The 18069-nt window shown below is 40.7% G+C and overlaps 1 protein-coding gene across 3 annotated transcripts in view; it reads right to left on the reverse strand.

Annotated features, from left to right (window-relative positions):
* Positions 1 to 5496: 5496 nt before the first annotated feature.
* nrbf2b (nuclear receptor binding factor 2b) overlaps positions 5497 to 18069 on the reverse strand; it is a 33382-nt gene continuing 20809 nt past the window's right edge. For all 3 annotated transcript variants that reach the window (XM_043712304.1, XM_043712306.1, XM_043712305.1), the window contains 3 exons: positions 17600 to 17684; positions 9866 to 9906; positions 5497 to 6690 (listed from right to left, as the gene is read on the reverse strand). In XM_043712304.1, coding sequence (XP_043568239.1) covers positions 5959 to 6690; positions 9866 to 9906; positions 17600 to 17684 — 858 coding nt within the window. In that variant the 3' untranslated portion in view covers positions 5497 to 5958. The remainder of the gene's footprint in view (positions 6691 to 9865; positions 9907 to 17599; positions 17685 to 18069) is intronic.

Here is an 18069-nt window from a genome sequence, read left to right on the forward strand (position 1 = left end):
ACACTATAGGGCAACCCATTTAATATGCACACCTTTCGATTGCGAGAAAAAAAAACAGAGCACCCAGAGGAAGTCCATGCGGAGAATGTGGCCGCTCCACACAGTCATTGGAGGGTGGAATCGAACCCCGGTCCTTGGCACTGTGAGGCTTCAATGATAGCAACCCTTAAATCTCTGTGGATTCACACCATTACTATAGATGTTGGAGGACGATGGCCTAATGGACCTATCACGAGATTGTTAATTCATAGACTTAGGTAACATTCCCCATGGCAGATGTTAGAACTTCAATGAGTCCAATGATGATGATGAAACAGTTGTCAGTTGTCAGGAAGAAAAACCATTTCATTCACTGATGTCCTTTGGGGAAGGCGATCTGTCATTCTTACCTCATCGACCCCACATGTGACTCCAGACCCGTAACAACCTTGTTGACTGTTACATGCTCTCTGGGCAATTACAGAAGCGTAGGAAATGTTTACCTACCCAGCAATACCCAAATCCCTTTAATTAAAAAAAAAATGGAGTTTCTCATGCACAGCCAAATCCCTGCTGCAGCCATAACTCCCTTTTTCGATTTTACTCTGGGATTGGATATCCCCACAGTGAGTGCATCATCACAAATATGAAATGATCAACTCCAAATTTGATCCAATTTAAAAGATCAAAAAATGCAGGAAAATAAGGCATTCTTCCTCCAGGTGTTGGATTGGAAGGTTTGCGATGAAGGAGACCCAGGACCTGCATGCACTTGTTGAGATGTTTATGCACGTGGCGGTAGGGTTTTTAAGTTCAGGTGTCCCAGAGATGTTTAGTGCAAAACTTGCACCCGCACCTCTCCCCTCACCTCCGTCCAAGGCCTCAAATGATACTTCGACATATGACAGAAATTTACCTGTACTTCCACCAATGTTACACCTGATGTAGTCTCCTCCACATTCGGAACATCTCTGAAACGCCAACACCAACTGTTATGAAGGGTTGGGTGTACTTTAAGAGGGTTAAACGCAGCAGAACTATCAGATGCAGCACCAAATGTTCTCAATAAAGTAAGAATGTAATATTTGGTAAAACAACTCGATTAGCTCGTTGCCTGGAGACAAAAACAAATTTGAATTCGGCCAATCAGTTTAAATTATATTTCGAAAAATATGAAACTCCAGTCCAGTTTTGAATTGATTATATTGACAATCTTAAAAGTCAATGACACAATCTGATGCTCTGGGGTATAAAACTGGGAAAATTTAATATTTGGGAGGAGAACTGCCATGCCACCAGTCTGCCTGAAAAATAGCTCTCTTAAAACTACTTTATAAATCTGTAATTTCTGATGCAGAAATTCCTATGAGGAAGATAAGAAGTCACAGGAAGATCCAAATAGATCAATTGAAAGCTGCCTGGTTGAGTGATAAGAAATGTGGTTTAGGAAATCTTAATTGGGAGTTTTTGGTAACTGATTTCATAGAAGGGAAGGTAAAAGATGGGTTAAAGTAAGTATTTTTTCATAGTTGTGAGTTAATTATTCTCTGTTACACTTTAAGAAATAAAGTAGTTAATTATTACTTTAAATAGAACTTGGCCATTCGAATATTTACAGATTACAGCTAAATATTTCTGTGTTGCTCGTTTTAAATTAGGCAGAAAAGTTAACACCGACCATCCCCACTGCTCCATGGCCGAACACTTCAACTCACCTCCCACTCCCCCAATGAAGGATATGGAGGCACTTATAGGAAGGATGTGGAGGCACTGGAACGGGTGCAGAGGAGGTTTACCAGGATGTTGCCTGGTATGGTAGAAAGATCGTATTAGGAAAGGCTGAGGCACTTGGGGTTGTTTTCATTGGAGAAAAGAAGGTTTAGGGGTGACTTGATAGAGGTGTACAAGATGATTAGGGGTTTAGATAGGATCGACAGTGTGAATCTTTTTCCACGTATGGAGTCAGCTATTACGAGGGGGTATAGCTTTAAATTAAGGGGTGGTAGGTTTAGGACAGATGTTAGGGGTAGGTTCTTTACTCAGCGAGTCGTGAGTTTGTGGAATGCCCTGCCAGTAGCAGTGGTGGACTCTCCCTCATTATGGGCATTTAAGCGGGCATTGGATAGGCATATGGAGGATAGTGGGCTAGTGTAGGTTAGGTGGGCTTGGATCGGCATAACATCGAGGGCCGAAGGGCCTGTACTGCGCTGTATTCTTCTATGTTCTATGTAAAGCATCCGCTATCCCTCTCGCCACTTCCAGCAGATGCTAGGATAGGGCTTCTCAAAGTGAGAGTTGGGACCCCAAGTGAGGCCATGAGCTGCAATTTTGGGGTCCCGAGCTCTGAGCTCGCAGTGGAGTTCTGACTGAGTTATTACTGTTGTGCTTCCATTCTAACCAGCCCCAGTTCTCATGCCCCCTGCTTCCTGAGACAGACAGTTCCAAAACCCTCAGAGAAAAAAAAACTCTCCTCACCTCTGTCCTGAAATTCCAAATTTTAAAAAGTTCCCCTAGCTCTAGATTCACCTACAAGAGGAAAGATCCTTTCCACATCCACCTTGCCAAGACCATTCAGCATCTTATAGACTTCAGTTAAATTACTCCAGCTACCCCACACTTTTGAACTCCAGTGGAAACGAGCCTCGTATCCCAGAGGCATTGTAGAAAATCTAGGTTTGACAAAAAGAGTCCATAATGTATGAATATAACACCCCTGACATGGAGTCAAATCAGACACGAGACCCGCAAAGAGGTAAGGTCCAGCTGCTCTGAGTCCGGTATGATCTGATGGAATACAATCCTACGAGGATGACTGTTCTTGAAGTCGGCATTCTGCTAGCTGGATAGCCAGGCCTCAGAAACTGCAGCAAGGATGCCAGAGGATACATGGAGGCCACTTGGAAATGGAGAACAATAACCTCAGAACCGGCTTGGTTGTACCAGACAGCCATCTACAAAACTGAAAGAATACTGTGTATGGCAGAATCTCACACACAGTTGAAAAACAAGCTGACCAAATGACCATCCAAATCATGCCGCACTGTGGGAGCTGATTTATTTATACACAAAGATGAGATGAACCATCCGAGAACTACCAACATCTTTGCAGTAAAAGCTAAGGCAGGGATTTCAGGAAGAATATTATCTGAAATAGGAATTCAATTTCTCTCCAGAGAATTAAGAACATTGCTGAAGATCAACATCACTCTGACCAAAGGAGACAACTCAACTGTTTAGAGAAGAACATGTTTATCAAATTCTGAAGGACAGAGGAAGGCCTTATTGTCAGTCCAACCTATGCTTCTCAAAACAGACATTAAAATTACTTGCCAAGTTACTGAATGGAAGTATTTGACAGAATTAATGAATGACCTCAGTAAAAGCAACCTCTGGGTAACATTATTATTGAACTTTATTTTCAGTTTGTAAGAGAAAAATGGATTCATGACGAGAATTTTAAAATTGGCATTGAAGGCTGCTCTAGCTAAAGTGAATGGGGATTTTAGGCTTGAAGGTGGGTCAGTGGAGAAGCACTGGCAGATGTTGAAGGGGATAGTTCAGAATGCTCAGAATCTGTACCATGAAGAGAAATTCCAAGGGGAAGAAATTGAAGGAAAGCAACAAATTTGAAAAAGCATAATTATGCAAAGATGAGTGGCAGGTCAGATGACTGGGCAGAATACAAAGAATGGTTAATCGGGACTAATACAAGTCCAAAGAAGCTAGCTGAAAACGTTAAAAACACAGAGCAAGACTTTCTAAGGCACTGAATAGGTAAAGCACGTTGGCCCTCTCTAAAGGCTGATAATGAGAAGATAATAAGGGCACGATGGATATAGAAACAAATGTAGAAACTCAGCCCCTCAGAATCCCTTCCCGCCCTTAGGGGAGGCGATAGCTAGTGGTAATATCACTGAACTGTTAATCCAGAGACTCAGGTCCCAGGTCAAATCCCACCATGGCAGAATTTGAATTCAATAAAAATCTGGAATTAAGAGTCTAATGATAACTATAAATCCATTGTCAGTTGTTGGAAAAACTCACCTGGTTCACTAAAGGTCTTGAGGGAAGGAAATTGCTATCCTTACCTGGTCTGGCCTACCTGGGACTCCAGTCAATGTGGTTGACTCTTAATTGTGACAATTAGGGATGGGCAATAAATGTTGGCCTGGCCAGCGACGTTCACATCCTGTGAATGAGTTAAAACAAAATCTCTGATTTTGCATCTTGACCCAAATAATTAACAGAGCTAACATTTCACTTTTTAAGCTTCCTGTCCTCCCAAATCACAACTACCCTGAATATTCAGGTCCCGGCCATTGACATCTTGCAGTGATGTTCCTGTGAAGACTCAAATTACATTTATTTCAATTGGAGCAGTCAACTCATCCAATTTGTCATGGATGCTTTGCACATTTAAGATACAAAACCCTCAGCATTTTTAAAACCTTTTTATGCCCCTCTAGTTTTAACTTGTAGCGCATTCTCAATGTTGGACGCCTTTACTTCCTGCATTTTTTAATTTCCTCATTACCTTGCTCACTTGCCTTCTGCTCTCTTCAATTTATCATATCAGTGTCAACTCCATTATTTTGTTTAAAGTCCTGTTGATAGCACAGGAATTTAACAGTGAGCAGCAATTGTTGGGAGGCGGGTGAAGGGACTGTAAAGACCTCAGCAATGGATGAGTGTGGCAAGTAGTGCAGTTGGTAGGCTATACCAGTTGAAGATAAATTCACTCACCTTCACCATTGCTGTCAGATCATAAGTTGTCTTCTTGCACTGCATCCTTGGTTTTGGAAGAACATCCCTGGCTTTGACAACAATTCTTCCTGCTGCTGGTTCCCCGTGGATACAGGACATCTCTCCTACTCAACAATTCTTACATCTAGACCTCCAGTGCACTATTTCAAAACCTTGGGGTAGTGCTCTTTTGTGTCATCAAACATCGATCAAATATTTATCAACATCAGAAAAATGCATTATCTGATCATTATTATGTTGCTTTCTGTGAGATTTATTAACCGCTATCGTACATGAAACAGTTTACATCAATTATTTTCATTGCAAATGACATCTGTGTTGCTCCAACAGTTCCCTTTGAAACAGAAGTGATCTTATTTATAAAGCACCTCGCTATACCTGGACAAATCTCCCCTCATGAAGCCATTCAGGATTGCATTACAAGCAACAAAATGAATGATGGTTTAACCTGAGAGAAGAATACAAATCATAATGCTGAAAATTCTCTGCTCTTGAAACAGTGCCTCTAATCATTAGCATCATGCTGGTTCAAAAGACAGATACCATCTCTTGCTTAAAACCATAACTCTCTGTCTCACTAATCCTTGCACAATCAGCTTCCAGCAACAGTATGCGTTTGTTTTATCTGATCTAAACTGGTCATGATCTTGTGCACCTCGATCAGACCTAATGGGCTTGAGCGTCCAACCTGTTGAGGGCAAGTGGGTGACCAGTTGCACAATGGTACTTCAAACAAATAAAAATTCTCTAAAATCAAATTGCAAGGATTGTATTTTTATTTAATTATTCGATTTGCAAATCAAAGACCAACACTAATTGTACTCATTCATGCAGCAAAAAAAAAAGTAGTTCATATCACACAGGGTAATTCATTTATTCTGAAAGAAAACGATAAAAAAAGTATACAATGATGCACCCCTATTATTTCAATGTAAACTGATCGTTCAGAAATAAAAGTTGTTGATTTGGTTCCCTCATCATACAGTAGAAATACATATAATGTTCCTGATTGGCTTTGTAATTTGCATCACATTAAGAGTTCATTGAGTGGCACAGACTGATCCATGGAGTACCTGACTGTAAACAGTGCCCCAGTTCACACTGAACACATCTGGTGTTGATCTTGTATGTATAACAGGAACATTAACTGCTGTTTTGAGGCACTGTACCACTTGTTTGTTAACAAATTGTTTTGTTTTAATGCAAGTATGCTCCCTATAGTTTGTCCTTTGAGGTTTCCTTTTGGTCGTCCAATGGTTCTTTCAGATTATACACAACCTCCTCAGAAAGTTCTAAAGGGGGAAGATCGTCCAATGAAATGTTCTGAGTTGGCATTTCCAAAGGAGGAAGGTTGGGTATTGGAATGTCTTTCGCTTTTCCAGCATTGGTAGCATTATCGGACGGTTGACTGATGCACCACAACTCTGATTTCACAAAGTCTGAATCCAAATCTAATTCCTTCTCCAATGGCGATTTCTTAAGTCGCGCATTCTCTGCCTTTAGCAGCTTGTTCTCCTTCTTTAGTCTCTCATTCTCAGCTGTAAGTAGATCAACAAGTCTTTTCAGTTCAGAAATTTTCATTTCTTGCTCCTCTATCCTTGTCTTGTCGTCTTTAGGAGCTTTGTTCACTGCAAAGATCTTTGAAGGAACGTGCTTCTTCTCCAACAGAAAGAGAAGGGTATCCGGTTCCCGATCATAGGAGTTCCGAATTTGTTTCAGATATCCCTCCTGGTTAAGGCTACTCATTTCTGCACATGTGGGAAGTGTCTTCTGACCATCTGATTCATCTGAGAATGCTTTCAGTGGTAACTGGGGATCGGTTTCCCTGTTTACTGCTACTGCTGGCTTTATCTGAGCCCTGAGCTTTTCGTCTTTCTTCCATCTTTCACGGATTAGACGCTGATGTTTGATGTGACTGTCTCTCTGCAGCTCCAGTGATAACAAGGCCTGCATATTCAGAAGAAAGCAATTGATTAGTGGGGAAATAGAGTCTCGAAGCAATGAGCATTTCAGCAAATATGAAAAAGGAACACAATTACATTGTAATAAAAACTGTGTTGGAGAAGCTCAGCCAGTCTATAGGGGGAGAAACAAAGTTAATGTACAGACCAACGACTCATTGGAGTGCTGAAGAGTAACTGGACTTGACATATTAGCTCTGTGCCTCTCTCCACAAATGCTGCCAGATCTGCTGAGTTTCCCTATCACTTTGGATTTTTTTTTCCAGATCTTCAGCAGTATTTTGCTTATACTACAACAATACCATAATCTGGGTGCAAACATTCCAGGTTAGGAGTGCTGCTGGTTCCAATCACCTGCTCCAGTTGAATGAATTCCACTAGCTTCCCGGTGATACAAAGGGGAAGGTGGTACTGGGTAGGAAATTCCAACACCTGTAGACTGTCATGGTACTTCATGATGTTACCAAATAAAAAGGTCATCCCATGTGATGTGCAATGTGGTGTTTATCAGAGCTTTGGATGATTGCAAATCTGGGCATGGGGGATTCACATGTACCAGACACAGGACAGACTGCATTATTGCCGTGTGCAGAATTAACCTCTGGAGCAGCAGGAAAATTCCATTCCAATGGAAAGGTTAGTCGTTCTAACGCTTATCAGGGATCTACTAAAGAGGCTTTTTTTGTAGCCCAGTTAGTTTTCTGGATGCTATGTACAAATTGATAAATTCAGAATGAAAGGAATCCACAATAGATTAACAAAACATTTTAAAAGCATTAGGTAAAATAGTCAGATGCATATTCCCTCAAAGACCCGTTACTTCAGACAGGTAACTGAAGGAACTGCTGTTTGGGACAGTGAACAGTGTCCCAGCATACTGTCACTCCTAATGAAATTCTAAAGCTCTCACCATGAGGCTCAGAGACAACACTTCACAGGAATTTTCAGAAAGGCTGGGGTTAGAAATTGGTCATCTTTGTAGCCATTTCCCAGATTAAAAACATAGGTTTTACAACATTATACATTGTGCCTTCAAGATTTCTCAAAAATGTTCCAGTGAACTAACCAGTTTCAGGTAATTTCAGATTTCAGAGCTGGTTACCTAAAATGGTTCCCGCACCAAGGAAAGGCCTAAGGAACAATTGCACTCTCCCAAGTGGAGTATATAGGGTTTTGTGCCTAACATATTTAGATTTGCAAAACAGTGATTGTCACCTGGCAAGAGACCAGTCAAAGGCAGTTTCAAATGACAACAGCCTGAAATTTTGTTTCTGAAAACAATGACCACCAGTGGAGGACCCGGTAGCTGAGTGAAATCAGTTTAAATTCTAGCCTGGTCTTGGGCCTTCTGGTTCAGGCATGGCTGCCTGTGCAGCATTGAACCTGGGCCCAAAATATCACCATCCCTCCCTTCCCCAGTTGGCATCCGCAGTATCTTCAAAATTCAAGGAAATTATGTAGATAACTGGATATACACACAATTAAACCAGATTCTCAATAGATTTGAAAACAAAGATTTTTTTTTAAAACAGAGATATTTCTAGTTCCAGCTTTTTCCAGGGAACACATCATTTTCAGCCAGGACACATGCGGCAAACCACTCCCACACATTGTGCTATGCTGCTCTCCATGTGGCTACAAGGAAAACACCACAGCAGTTCCAGCCAACTTGGCTGCAGTGTTCATTCTTATAACAAGAGATTGATACAAAAGGCAATTTGAAAAAATTCAACCACCGCGTAAGAACGATACCAGAAGGATTCCAGTGTGATATTAAATACAATTCCCCACTGACCATCCGACTGTACAAGGCAGTGAAAGAAAGGAACTAAATGCTGCTGTGTCCCACTACCCTCTGGACATCCTGCTCCATGTCAGTGGAGTGGGAATCAGCTCCTTCAGGCACATGAAAACTCTCAGCTAGAACTTACAATCCTGTGGAGACATTATTCTCAAGCTGAAGTACAGCCAACACCGGTCACCCGGTCAAGGCTGCATTTGACCGAATCTAGCAAAACTAGAATCAACAGGAATCAGGGGCCACGCTGGTCGGAGTCAGACCTGGCACATAGGAAGATGGGTGTGGTTGTGGATGGTCAGTCACCTTAACTCCAAGACATCTCTGCAGGAGTTCCTCAGGGTAGTGTCCTGGGCCAAATTATCTTCAGCTGCTTCAATGACCTTCCTTCTTTCATAAAGTCAGAAATGGGGATGTTCACTGATGATTGTGCAATGTTCAGTACTATTTGCAACTCCTCAGATACTGAAGCAGTCCATGTTCAAATACACAAGACCTGGACAATAACCAGGCTGGCTGACAAGTGGGAAGTAATATTTGCACCACACAAATGCAAGGCAATGACCCTCTCCAGTAAGAGGCAATCTAATTACCAAACCCTTGACATTCAATGGTGTTACAATCACTGAATCCTCCACTATCAATATCCTGGGGGTTACCATTGACTATAAGTTCAACTGGACTCACCATATAAACACTGAGACTACAAGAGTTGGTCACGTTAGGGATATTACAGTAAGTAACTCACCTTCTGACTCCCCACAACTAGTCCACCATCTACAAGGCATAAGTCAACTCCACTCCAAGCCACTCACTTGGTAATATATTATCATTCCTTCAGTGCCGCTGGGTCAAAGTCCTGGAATGTCCTTGCTAATGGCATTGTACAACATAACACAGGCTACTAGAGACTGCAATGGTTTAACAAGGCAATTTCACTACTATCATTGCAAGGCAACTAAGGACATGCAATAAATGCTGTCCCAGGGAGTGACGTCAACGGCCTGCACATGAATAAAAACACAATATTAAACTCTTCTGTGATGTCCCGAAATCAAATTGGCTGGCACTGTCCATTATTTTGGCTCATACATAGGAAATGGTGATATGTAGGAGAGAACGGTGAAGTGCCTGGGCAACTGCACTCCAGTGAACGTTGCTGCAGTAGAAAAGAGACCAGAACTGAGAAGGGAAAAGCACAGTTATTTCTGAAACTCCTTTAAACAGGAGAGATTGCACATTGGTACACTAATGATCACAAATGAAACTGGATCAGTATAGGGCAGGCCAAGTCTAGTAGTTACTTCCCTAAATTCAGTACTGAATAAACACATTGCAGAATGGCTCAGCTTTCATTACGGACCTGTTCAGACTCTGTTAGCTTCATCGCTTTCTCAAGATGATCTGGGGGGAAAAGAAGAAATCTGTGAGTGACACATCTTTATCAAGTGATTTGACCACACTTCACAAAGTACACTTTACAAACAGAGCTGACCAGAAAGAAAGATAAACAGAGGTTTACAGCCAAAGGTAGGACTGTGCCACAGTTTTCCCTCCTAAATTGAACAATGTATTACATCTTAGCAGAATTGTTTTTGTCCAATAAACATCACTGACTCAAAAATGTGACTATGGAGCCTTTGTTCCACCCACATGCATGACATTCAGTAGAAAATATCTTAACTAACACACACACATATATTACTGAAACATTTATAAATTATTCACAACAATCAATAAACCCTCTCTCATGCACAGCTTTTCCTCTTATCATTTTACTAACAAAAAGATAGTAAAGTCCACTCAAACTATATAGTGAGGATTTAGATTGCATGACTCCAGGCAGCTTGTGGCTAACACTGGTCTATTACAAGGGTTTCAGAGCAAGTCACAAACCAAGAAAATGACCTTACAGTGCTTTATAAACATTTCCAGAATCCAGGAGAATGTTTCCCAGCTTGAACATAACTTAACACTGGCACTTTTAAATATGTTACATTGTGAATTGGAGTTCACAGCTCAAATTATTGCCATTTTGGGGACAGCACCTTTTAAACATGAGACCAACAAAAGGAACTGCTGGACCTGAACAAAAGATGAAAATACGAAAGTCTTTTAACTGTGTTAACGTTAGACTATGGCTTTTTTTAATTTCTGAAATACAGTTAGAATGAGCCACAGCACCATTTCTGCTTGAATCACTTGACAAGAGACCAAAAGCCAGACGCTGGTTATGAGATTACTACACTTGATGGAAAGATTTATCAATGCCATCAATCATAGCACGTTGTTAGTGATGTGCTTTTAATAGATTTAACTGAGCCTTTATATTTTAATGTTGTTATTTTTTAAACAGTGACACGCACCAAGATTCGTTCTAATCACTTGCGTCAGCATTCTAAACACAAAACACTTCCAGACAGCTCAGATATACATGTATATTTAAAAGTATCATACTGTTAATTGGTTAAATACTATTGATACATTAAAGCTAGAGGTTTAAGCATGAGATAATACTGTACTCATTAAAAATTAATTCTTCCAGCAAGGAACAATAGGATAAGGATAAACCACAGGAAGCTCTGTAGAGCTACAAACCTGCAGGAATCTGCAAATTCAGAGTTCTCGCCAGCTCATCCCAACTTGATGAAATATCCTACTGCACTTCAGTTTCTGCAGATACATGCGCAAGACTTCCTTTAATTTCCGTATACTATTTGCCTCAACTGCACCCACTAATAGTTATTTATTACCCAAGTTCCTTCTAAGCAGCAACCTGAAAGCTCCCAATCAGGCACCAAATAAATTGGTCCTTCTTGAAGTTGCTACAGAAAATATCAATGGGGCTACACACCTAAACAAAACCATCCATGCACTCCAACATGCGCATTGTTCACGCCTAATAATGTTAAGTAGTTCCACCTATTTGCGGAACCATTCATCTTAGAAATGTAGAAAATTGGAGCAGTAATAGACCATTCAGCCCTTCAAACCTGTTCTACCATTCAATATGAACGTGGCTGACCATCCAGCTCAGTACTCAGCTTTCTCCCCAGGTCCTTTGAACCTTTTAGCACTAAGAACTATATCTAACTCCTTCAAAACATTCAGAGCTTTGACCTCAACCTTCCGTGGCAAGGAATTCCACAGGCTCACCATTCATTGGGTGAAGAAATTTCTCCTTCTCTCAATCCTGAATGGCCTATCTTTACACAGTGACCTCTAGCTCTGGAGTCCCTGCTCATTGGGAATGTGTTTCCTGTGTTTACCCTGACTACTCCTATTAGAATTTTATAGGTTTCTATTAAATACTCCCCTTACACTACTAACCTCCAGTGAATACAATCCAAACTGATTGAATCTCGCTTCATATAACAGTCCTGTCAACACAGGAATCAGTCTAGTAAAACTTTGTTGCACTTCTCCAAAGCCAGAATGTCCTTCATCAGATAAGGAGTCTAAAACTGCAAACAGTGCTCCAGGTGTGATCGTACCAAGGCCCTGTCCAACTGCAGCAAACCATCCCTGCTCTAGTACTCCAATCCTCCCGCTGTGAAGGCCATCACAGCATTTGCCTTCCTCACTGCCTGCTACACCTGCATGCTTACTTTCAGTGACTGGTGTAATGGGACACCCATGCCTCATTGCACCCTCTCCCTTTCCCAATCTATTGCCTTTCAGATCATAATTTGCCTTCCTGTTTTGCTGCAGTGAATAACCTCCCATTTATCCACATTATACTTCATCTGCCATTATTTACCCAGTCACTCAACTTGTCTAAATCACACTGAAGCTCTGCATCCTCTTCTCAGTTCACCCTCACCCAGCACTGTGTCATCTGCAAACTTGAAGGTATTATGCTTAGCTCCCTCATCTAAATCATTCATATATATTGTGAATAACTGGGGTCCAAGCACTGATCCCTGTGGTACCCCACTAGTCATTGGCTGCCACTCAGAAAATGACTCTTCATTACTACTCTATTTCCTGTTTTCAAACCAGTTCTCTATCTTTGTCAGTAGACTAACCCCAATCCCATGTGCTTTAATTTTATATGCTCACCTATTGTGTGGGACCTTACTGAATACCTGCCAAAGGTCCAAGTAAACCACATGCAGTCTGGCTGGTCTTTAATTCCGTGTTATTTTCTCTGTGTCCTTTCTTAAGCAGTAGGGTTACATTAGCCAATCCGTAGGAACACTTCAGTCTAAAGATTCTTGAAAAATGACCACTATTGCATCTATTATTTTTAGGGTCACTTTCTTAAGTATTCTGGGATGTATATTATTGGACCCTGGGGATTTATTGACCTTTAATCCCTACAAAAAGCGATTTCCGTCAGTTCCTCCCTCTCACTAGACCCTGTGGTCCCCAACTTTTTTGAGACATGGTGTGTCATCCTTTGTGCAGACAGAACCAAAATATGTATTTAATTAGTCTGCCATTTTTTTGTTCCCCATTATAACCTCTCCTGTTTCTGATTGACAGAGACCTTAATTTGTCTTCACCAATCTTTTTCACTTGACATACCCACAGAAGCATTTACAGTCAGTTTTACTCTTATACTCAATCTTCCCCTCTTAATCAATCCAAGATTAGATTTGCTGAAATCTAAACTATTCCCAATTCTCGGGTCTGCTGCTCATTTTAGCCGAATTATATTCTCCTTCCTTGAATCTAATACTATCCCTAATTTTCATTGTTGACCATGACAAAGCCACCTTTCCCATTTTATTTCCGTGTAAGATAGGAATGAACAACTGAATGATACAATTCCTCCATGCACTCTTAAATTATTTGCCATTATTTATCCACTGTCATACTCTTAGATAACATTTCTCAATTTATCATAAACAGCTCTTGCCTTATAATGTCATAGCTTCCTTTGTTTACATTCAGGACCTTAGTCTCAGAATCAACTATCAATTCTATCACATGATCACTATTTCCCAAGGGCCTTCACACAGCCAGATTGCCAATTATTGCTTTCTCATTACACAATCCTCAGTCTAGGCTAGTATGTCCTCTAACTGGTTCCTCAATGCATTTACCCAGAAAACCAACTCATACCCACTCCAGAATATCTAATCTACATTAAAGTAATCCACAATTACAGCTGTACCTTTTATTGTTTGCAGGTCTAATTTCATGTTTAATGCCCTCCCCAACGTTACCACTACAGTTTAGTGGTCCATATACAATAACCCCTATTGTTTTCTGCCCTTAGGTGCTTCTAAACTCAATGAATTCAGATTCCATTTCACCAGAGGTAATATTCTCCCTGACTATTGTGTTAAGCTCCTCTTTTAACAAGGAGTACTACCAAACCTCCTTCAGTCTTTTTCTATCCTTCCTAAAAAACGGAATACCTCTGGGTGATTCCTGGTCACCATGCAGCTATAATCACCATAATCCCACTAGGCTGTATTCATTTATATCTATTCCTGTGACTAATTTATTCACTTCATTGCAAATGCTCTATGCATTAAGACACAGAGTCTTAATTGTTTCTTTAATCTTTCTCGTCCTGTTCATATTATTTTACACTACTGTTTGAATTTTTTGCCCTTGTTTCCTTCACTGTCTTCCTGCATAGGTTCCCAACTTCCTTCCATTTTAGTTTAAACCCTGCCAAACTGCCTAGCAAAGACTCTTCAAGGACCTCATCGTCCAGGTGTAACCCATCCAGTTCACATTGGTCCCACCTCTCCTAGAACCTGCTCCAATACTCAAAGAATCTGAAACCCTCCCCCTTGCACCATAACTATACCCACATACACGTAAGATATATCCTGCTATTCCTACTCTGACTAGCATATGGCACTGGTAGCAATCCTGAGATCAATTCCTTTGAGGTCCTAACTTTTTTTGAAAACAAAAACAGAAACTGCTCGAAAGCTCAGCAGGTCTGTCAGCATCACTGGAGAGAAATCAGAGTTAATGTTTTGGGTCGAGTGACCCTTCCTCAGAACTGATCGTAGCTAGGAAAGTGTTGATTTATACACACTTTGCTTAACTTGCTTCCTAACTCCTAAATTCTGCTTTTAGTATCTCATCCATTTTCTTACCCATGAAGTTGGTGCCAATGTTTACCACAACAGCTGGCTGGTCACACTCCTATTCCACAATGTCCTGCAGCTGCTCAGAGACATCTTTGACCCTGGCACCTAGGAATCAACATATCACTCTGGAGTCTTATTTACCACTTACAATTAAATCCCTATTACTTTAGACTTCCCACACTTAATTCTTCCTCCAGCAGAGCCAACTGTGCTGCAAAGAATTTGGCTGCAGTTACTTTCTTTTGAAGTGCCATTCCCCAAACTGTATCCAAAACAATGTACCTGCTGTTTCGGGGGAATAGCTTCAGGGGGATTTCTGCACTGCCTGCCTGGTCATCTAGTTTTCCCTGCCTGTGGGACCTTAGCCAGCGGAGTGACCACCTATCTATACATGCTAGCTAAGATATTGTCTGCCTGTCGGATGCTGCATAGTGTCCTCAGCCATCGCTCCAGCTCTGAAACCTGGGCTTTTAAGAGCTGCGTTTTTATTTTAAATTTTATTTAAATCCTTAGACTGCTCTTAAACTCAATTAACATTAATTACTGAAGGGCTCTTTTCACTGGACCTCTGCAATAATACCCTTACAACCTTTAAACCAAGCAAGTTAAACCTCAACTGCACTGCAGTTAAAAAACTGGATAAGCTTGTTATTCAAATCCTCACCTCATCCTGAGTTTATACTTTTCTATTTTCAGTCAAAAGTCAAGAGGGAAAATGTGCTCAAAATCTAGTACATCAGCATTGAACATGTGACAAACTTGTTTAAGACTCATGATGAAGTATCAGAGAAAGGTGAAGAGGGTTGTGCAGTTGATGTCATGTATACGAACTCTCAAATGATATGTGATAAAATACGGTAGTTCTGTTTAAAAAATGAAATCACAGGATTGATAGGTGAATAGCGGTATGGATATGAAATTAGCTGAAGTACAAAAAGCAAAAGAATAGCGTAAACAGCTTTCTATAGATGGTAAGTCCCGCTGCAATGAGGTTGATATTACGACCCACTGCCGTCTATGATACATAAATACGGGGCACAATTTCAAAACTTGCAAATAATAAATACAGGAAATTTAACAATTAGGTAGCAAACAGAAACCAGGAGGATAATTCCAAGAGTTTTTTTTCTCACCCAGCATTTTCGGTTTCTATTCCAAAAAGATGTGGACAGGCTAAAAAGCATCACTTCACATTTTTTAACATTAAATTTCATTTACCCATTTCACCAGCTTCATGACATCTGTTCTCAGAAGGATTGTCTGTCCCATAGCAGAACTGAATCGGTGTGATATTGAATACAATGCCTAAAAGGGTGGTGGAATCAGATTCAGGAGAAATTTTCAAAAGGGAATTGGAATAATGCTTGCAAAGGAGAAATTTATAGAGTTAGGAGATAAAGAGTAAACCAGTGAGATATCAGTGTCAAATATTAGTCATGAGCATGATGAGCTGTGTATCTTTGCTGTATTGAAATTTGACTATTCCAATGCTCTGCTGGTTAGCCTCCTCTGATGTGCCCTACATAAACTCAAACTCATCAAAAATTGCAGGGAGGCAGAGTGGTAATGTCATTGAATTAGCAACCCAGAGGCTGAGGCTAACGATCTGGGAACATGGGTTCAAATCACAACATGGCAGATGAAATTTGAATTAATGTGATTAACCACTTTTGACTGTCCTAAAAACCCATTTGATTTGATTCACTAATCCCCTTTAGGGAAGGAAGTCTGACGTCCTTACCTGGTCTAGCTACATGTGACTCAAGACACACAGAAATGTGATTGACTCTTAACTGCCGTCTGGGCAATTAGCAATGGGTAGTAATTGATGGCCTGGGCAGTAATTGATGGCCCCTACAGTGACATCTGCATCCCTTGAGTGAATTCATAATTCTGTATCCTAACTGGCACCAAAACCCACTTACCCATCAGCTGTGTGCTCTCCCATCTCACAACCTCATGAATTTAAAATTTCCATCGTTTTGCAAATCCTTCCACAGCTTACAAAAACATAAGGAATAGACACTGGAATAAACTATTCAACTCCTCAAACATGCTCCACCCTTCCAACACAATCGCAGTCGCTCTTCAATCTAAACTTCACTTTTCTGCCTACTCTGGATGGGGTTACAGCCTCAGAGTGAAGGGACAACAGTTTAGAACTAAGATGAGGACGAATTCAGCCAGAGGGAGGTGACTCTGTGGAACTCACTGCCGCAGAAAGCTGTGCAGGCCAAATCACTGAGTGCCTTTAAGACAGAGATAGATTTGTGATTAGTATGGGGATGAAAGGTTATGGGAAGAATACCAGAGAATAGGGTTGAGAAACATATCAGCATGATTGACAGGTGGTGCAGACTCAATAGGATGAATGGTCTAATTCTGCTCTTATATATTATTGTCTTTTGTTTTCTAAAATTCTGTCTCAGTCTTAAATATTTTCAACGACAGAACATCCACAACCCTCTGATCTTCTCACTTCAGACCTAATTAGTCAAACTTTTATCCTGGGTCTGTGCATCTGCATACTCAACTTCTGGGGTCTCTTCCAGTGCTCCAACCCTGCAAACTCTTGCCTTCGTCCAATTCTGGTCTCTCGTGCAGCTCTGATATTAATCTCTCCAACACATGCAGCAGTGTCTATTGGGAAAGCTCTGGATTTTTCCTGTTAAATCTCTGTCCTTCTCCTTCTTTAGGATACCCCTTAAACCTACAGCATATCTTTGGCCAAGTCAGTCATCATCTCCACTTACGTGGCTCAATGCCAAGTCATGTTTGATACCACTCCTGAGAAGCACCTTGGGACTGGTGCTAGATTAAAGACATCACATAAATGGAAGTTACTGTTGTTAGATTTCTTAGTGGAAGTAACTAGAATGAGAATGAAAACCAGGTCTGCAAAGTAAAGAGAAATCACAGGCTGTGAAATAGGATCAAATTATTACAAATATAATGAAAACTTGCATGAAAACTCCTCAGAGTGCCTGCTGGGGGAACTAATATTTTGGTTTTATATGCTGAAAAGATTCACCAACCTGCAGCCTTCCCATGACATTCAATTGCTTCAGCATACCTTCCTGCTGCTAGCATACGCTCCGCCTTTCTGCTCTGCTGGTGAGCCTGAAAGAAACAATACTTCTAAGCAAATGGTTGTTCCAAATCAAGTTCTACCATGATAGCTATTATTCTATTAGGCAATAGCCTTGCAGCTGAATTGGGCCGTTTTCATTTATACTGTTGGAAAAGGCAGACACCTCCAAAACTGCACGACTCCTTATGATATCCCACTTCCTCATTGATCAAGGCTGAAGCAAGATTGGTCAGAATGTTCATGGTATAAAATGGATCATCACATGAACATCATGTCACATGTGCAAAATTAATCACAAACTCAATGATAACCTCAGTGAAATAAGTGTCGTATTTCCAGGTACAATGAACTGTTCGATCATAACTGTTGCTTTGTCACTAAGTTGATCACGTAATTAATTAAAGCTGCCATTAT

The sequence above is a fragment of the Chiloscyllium plagiosum genome, chromosome 22 (genome assembly GCF_004010195.1).
Source record: "Chiloscyllium plagiosum isolate BGI_BamShark_2017 chromosome 22, ASM401019v2, whole genome shotgun sequence".
Classification (NCBI taxonomy): Eukaryota; Metazoa; Chordata; class Chondrichthyes; order Orectolobiformes; family Hemiscylliidae; genus Chiloscyllium; species Chiloscyllium plagiosum.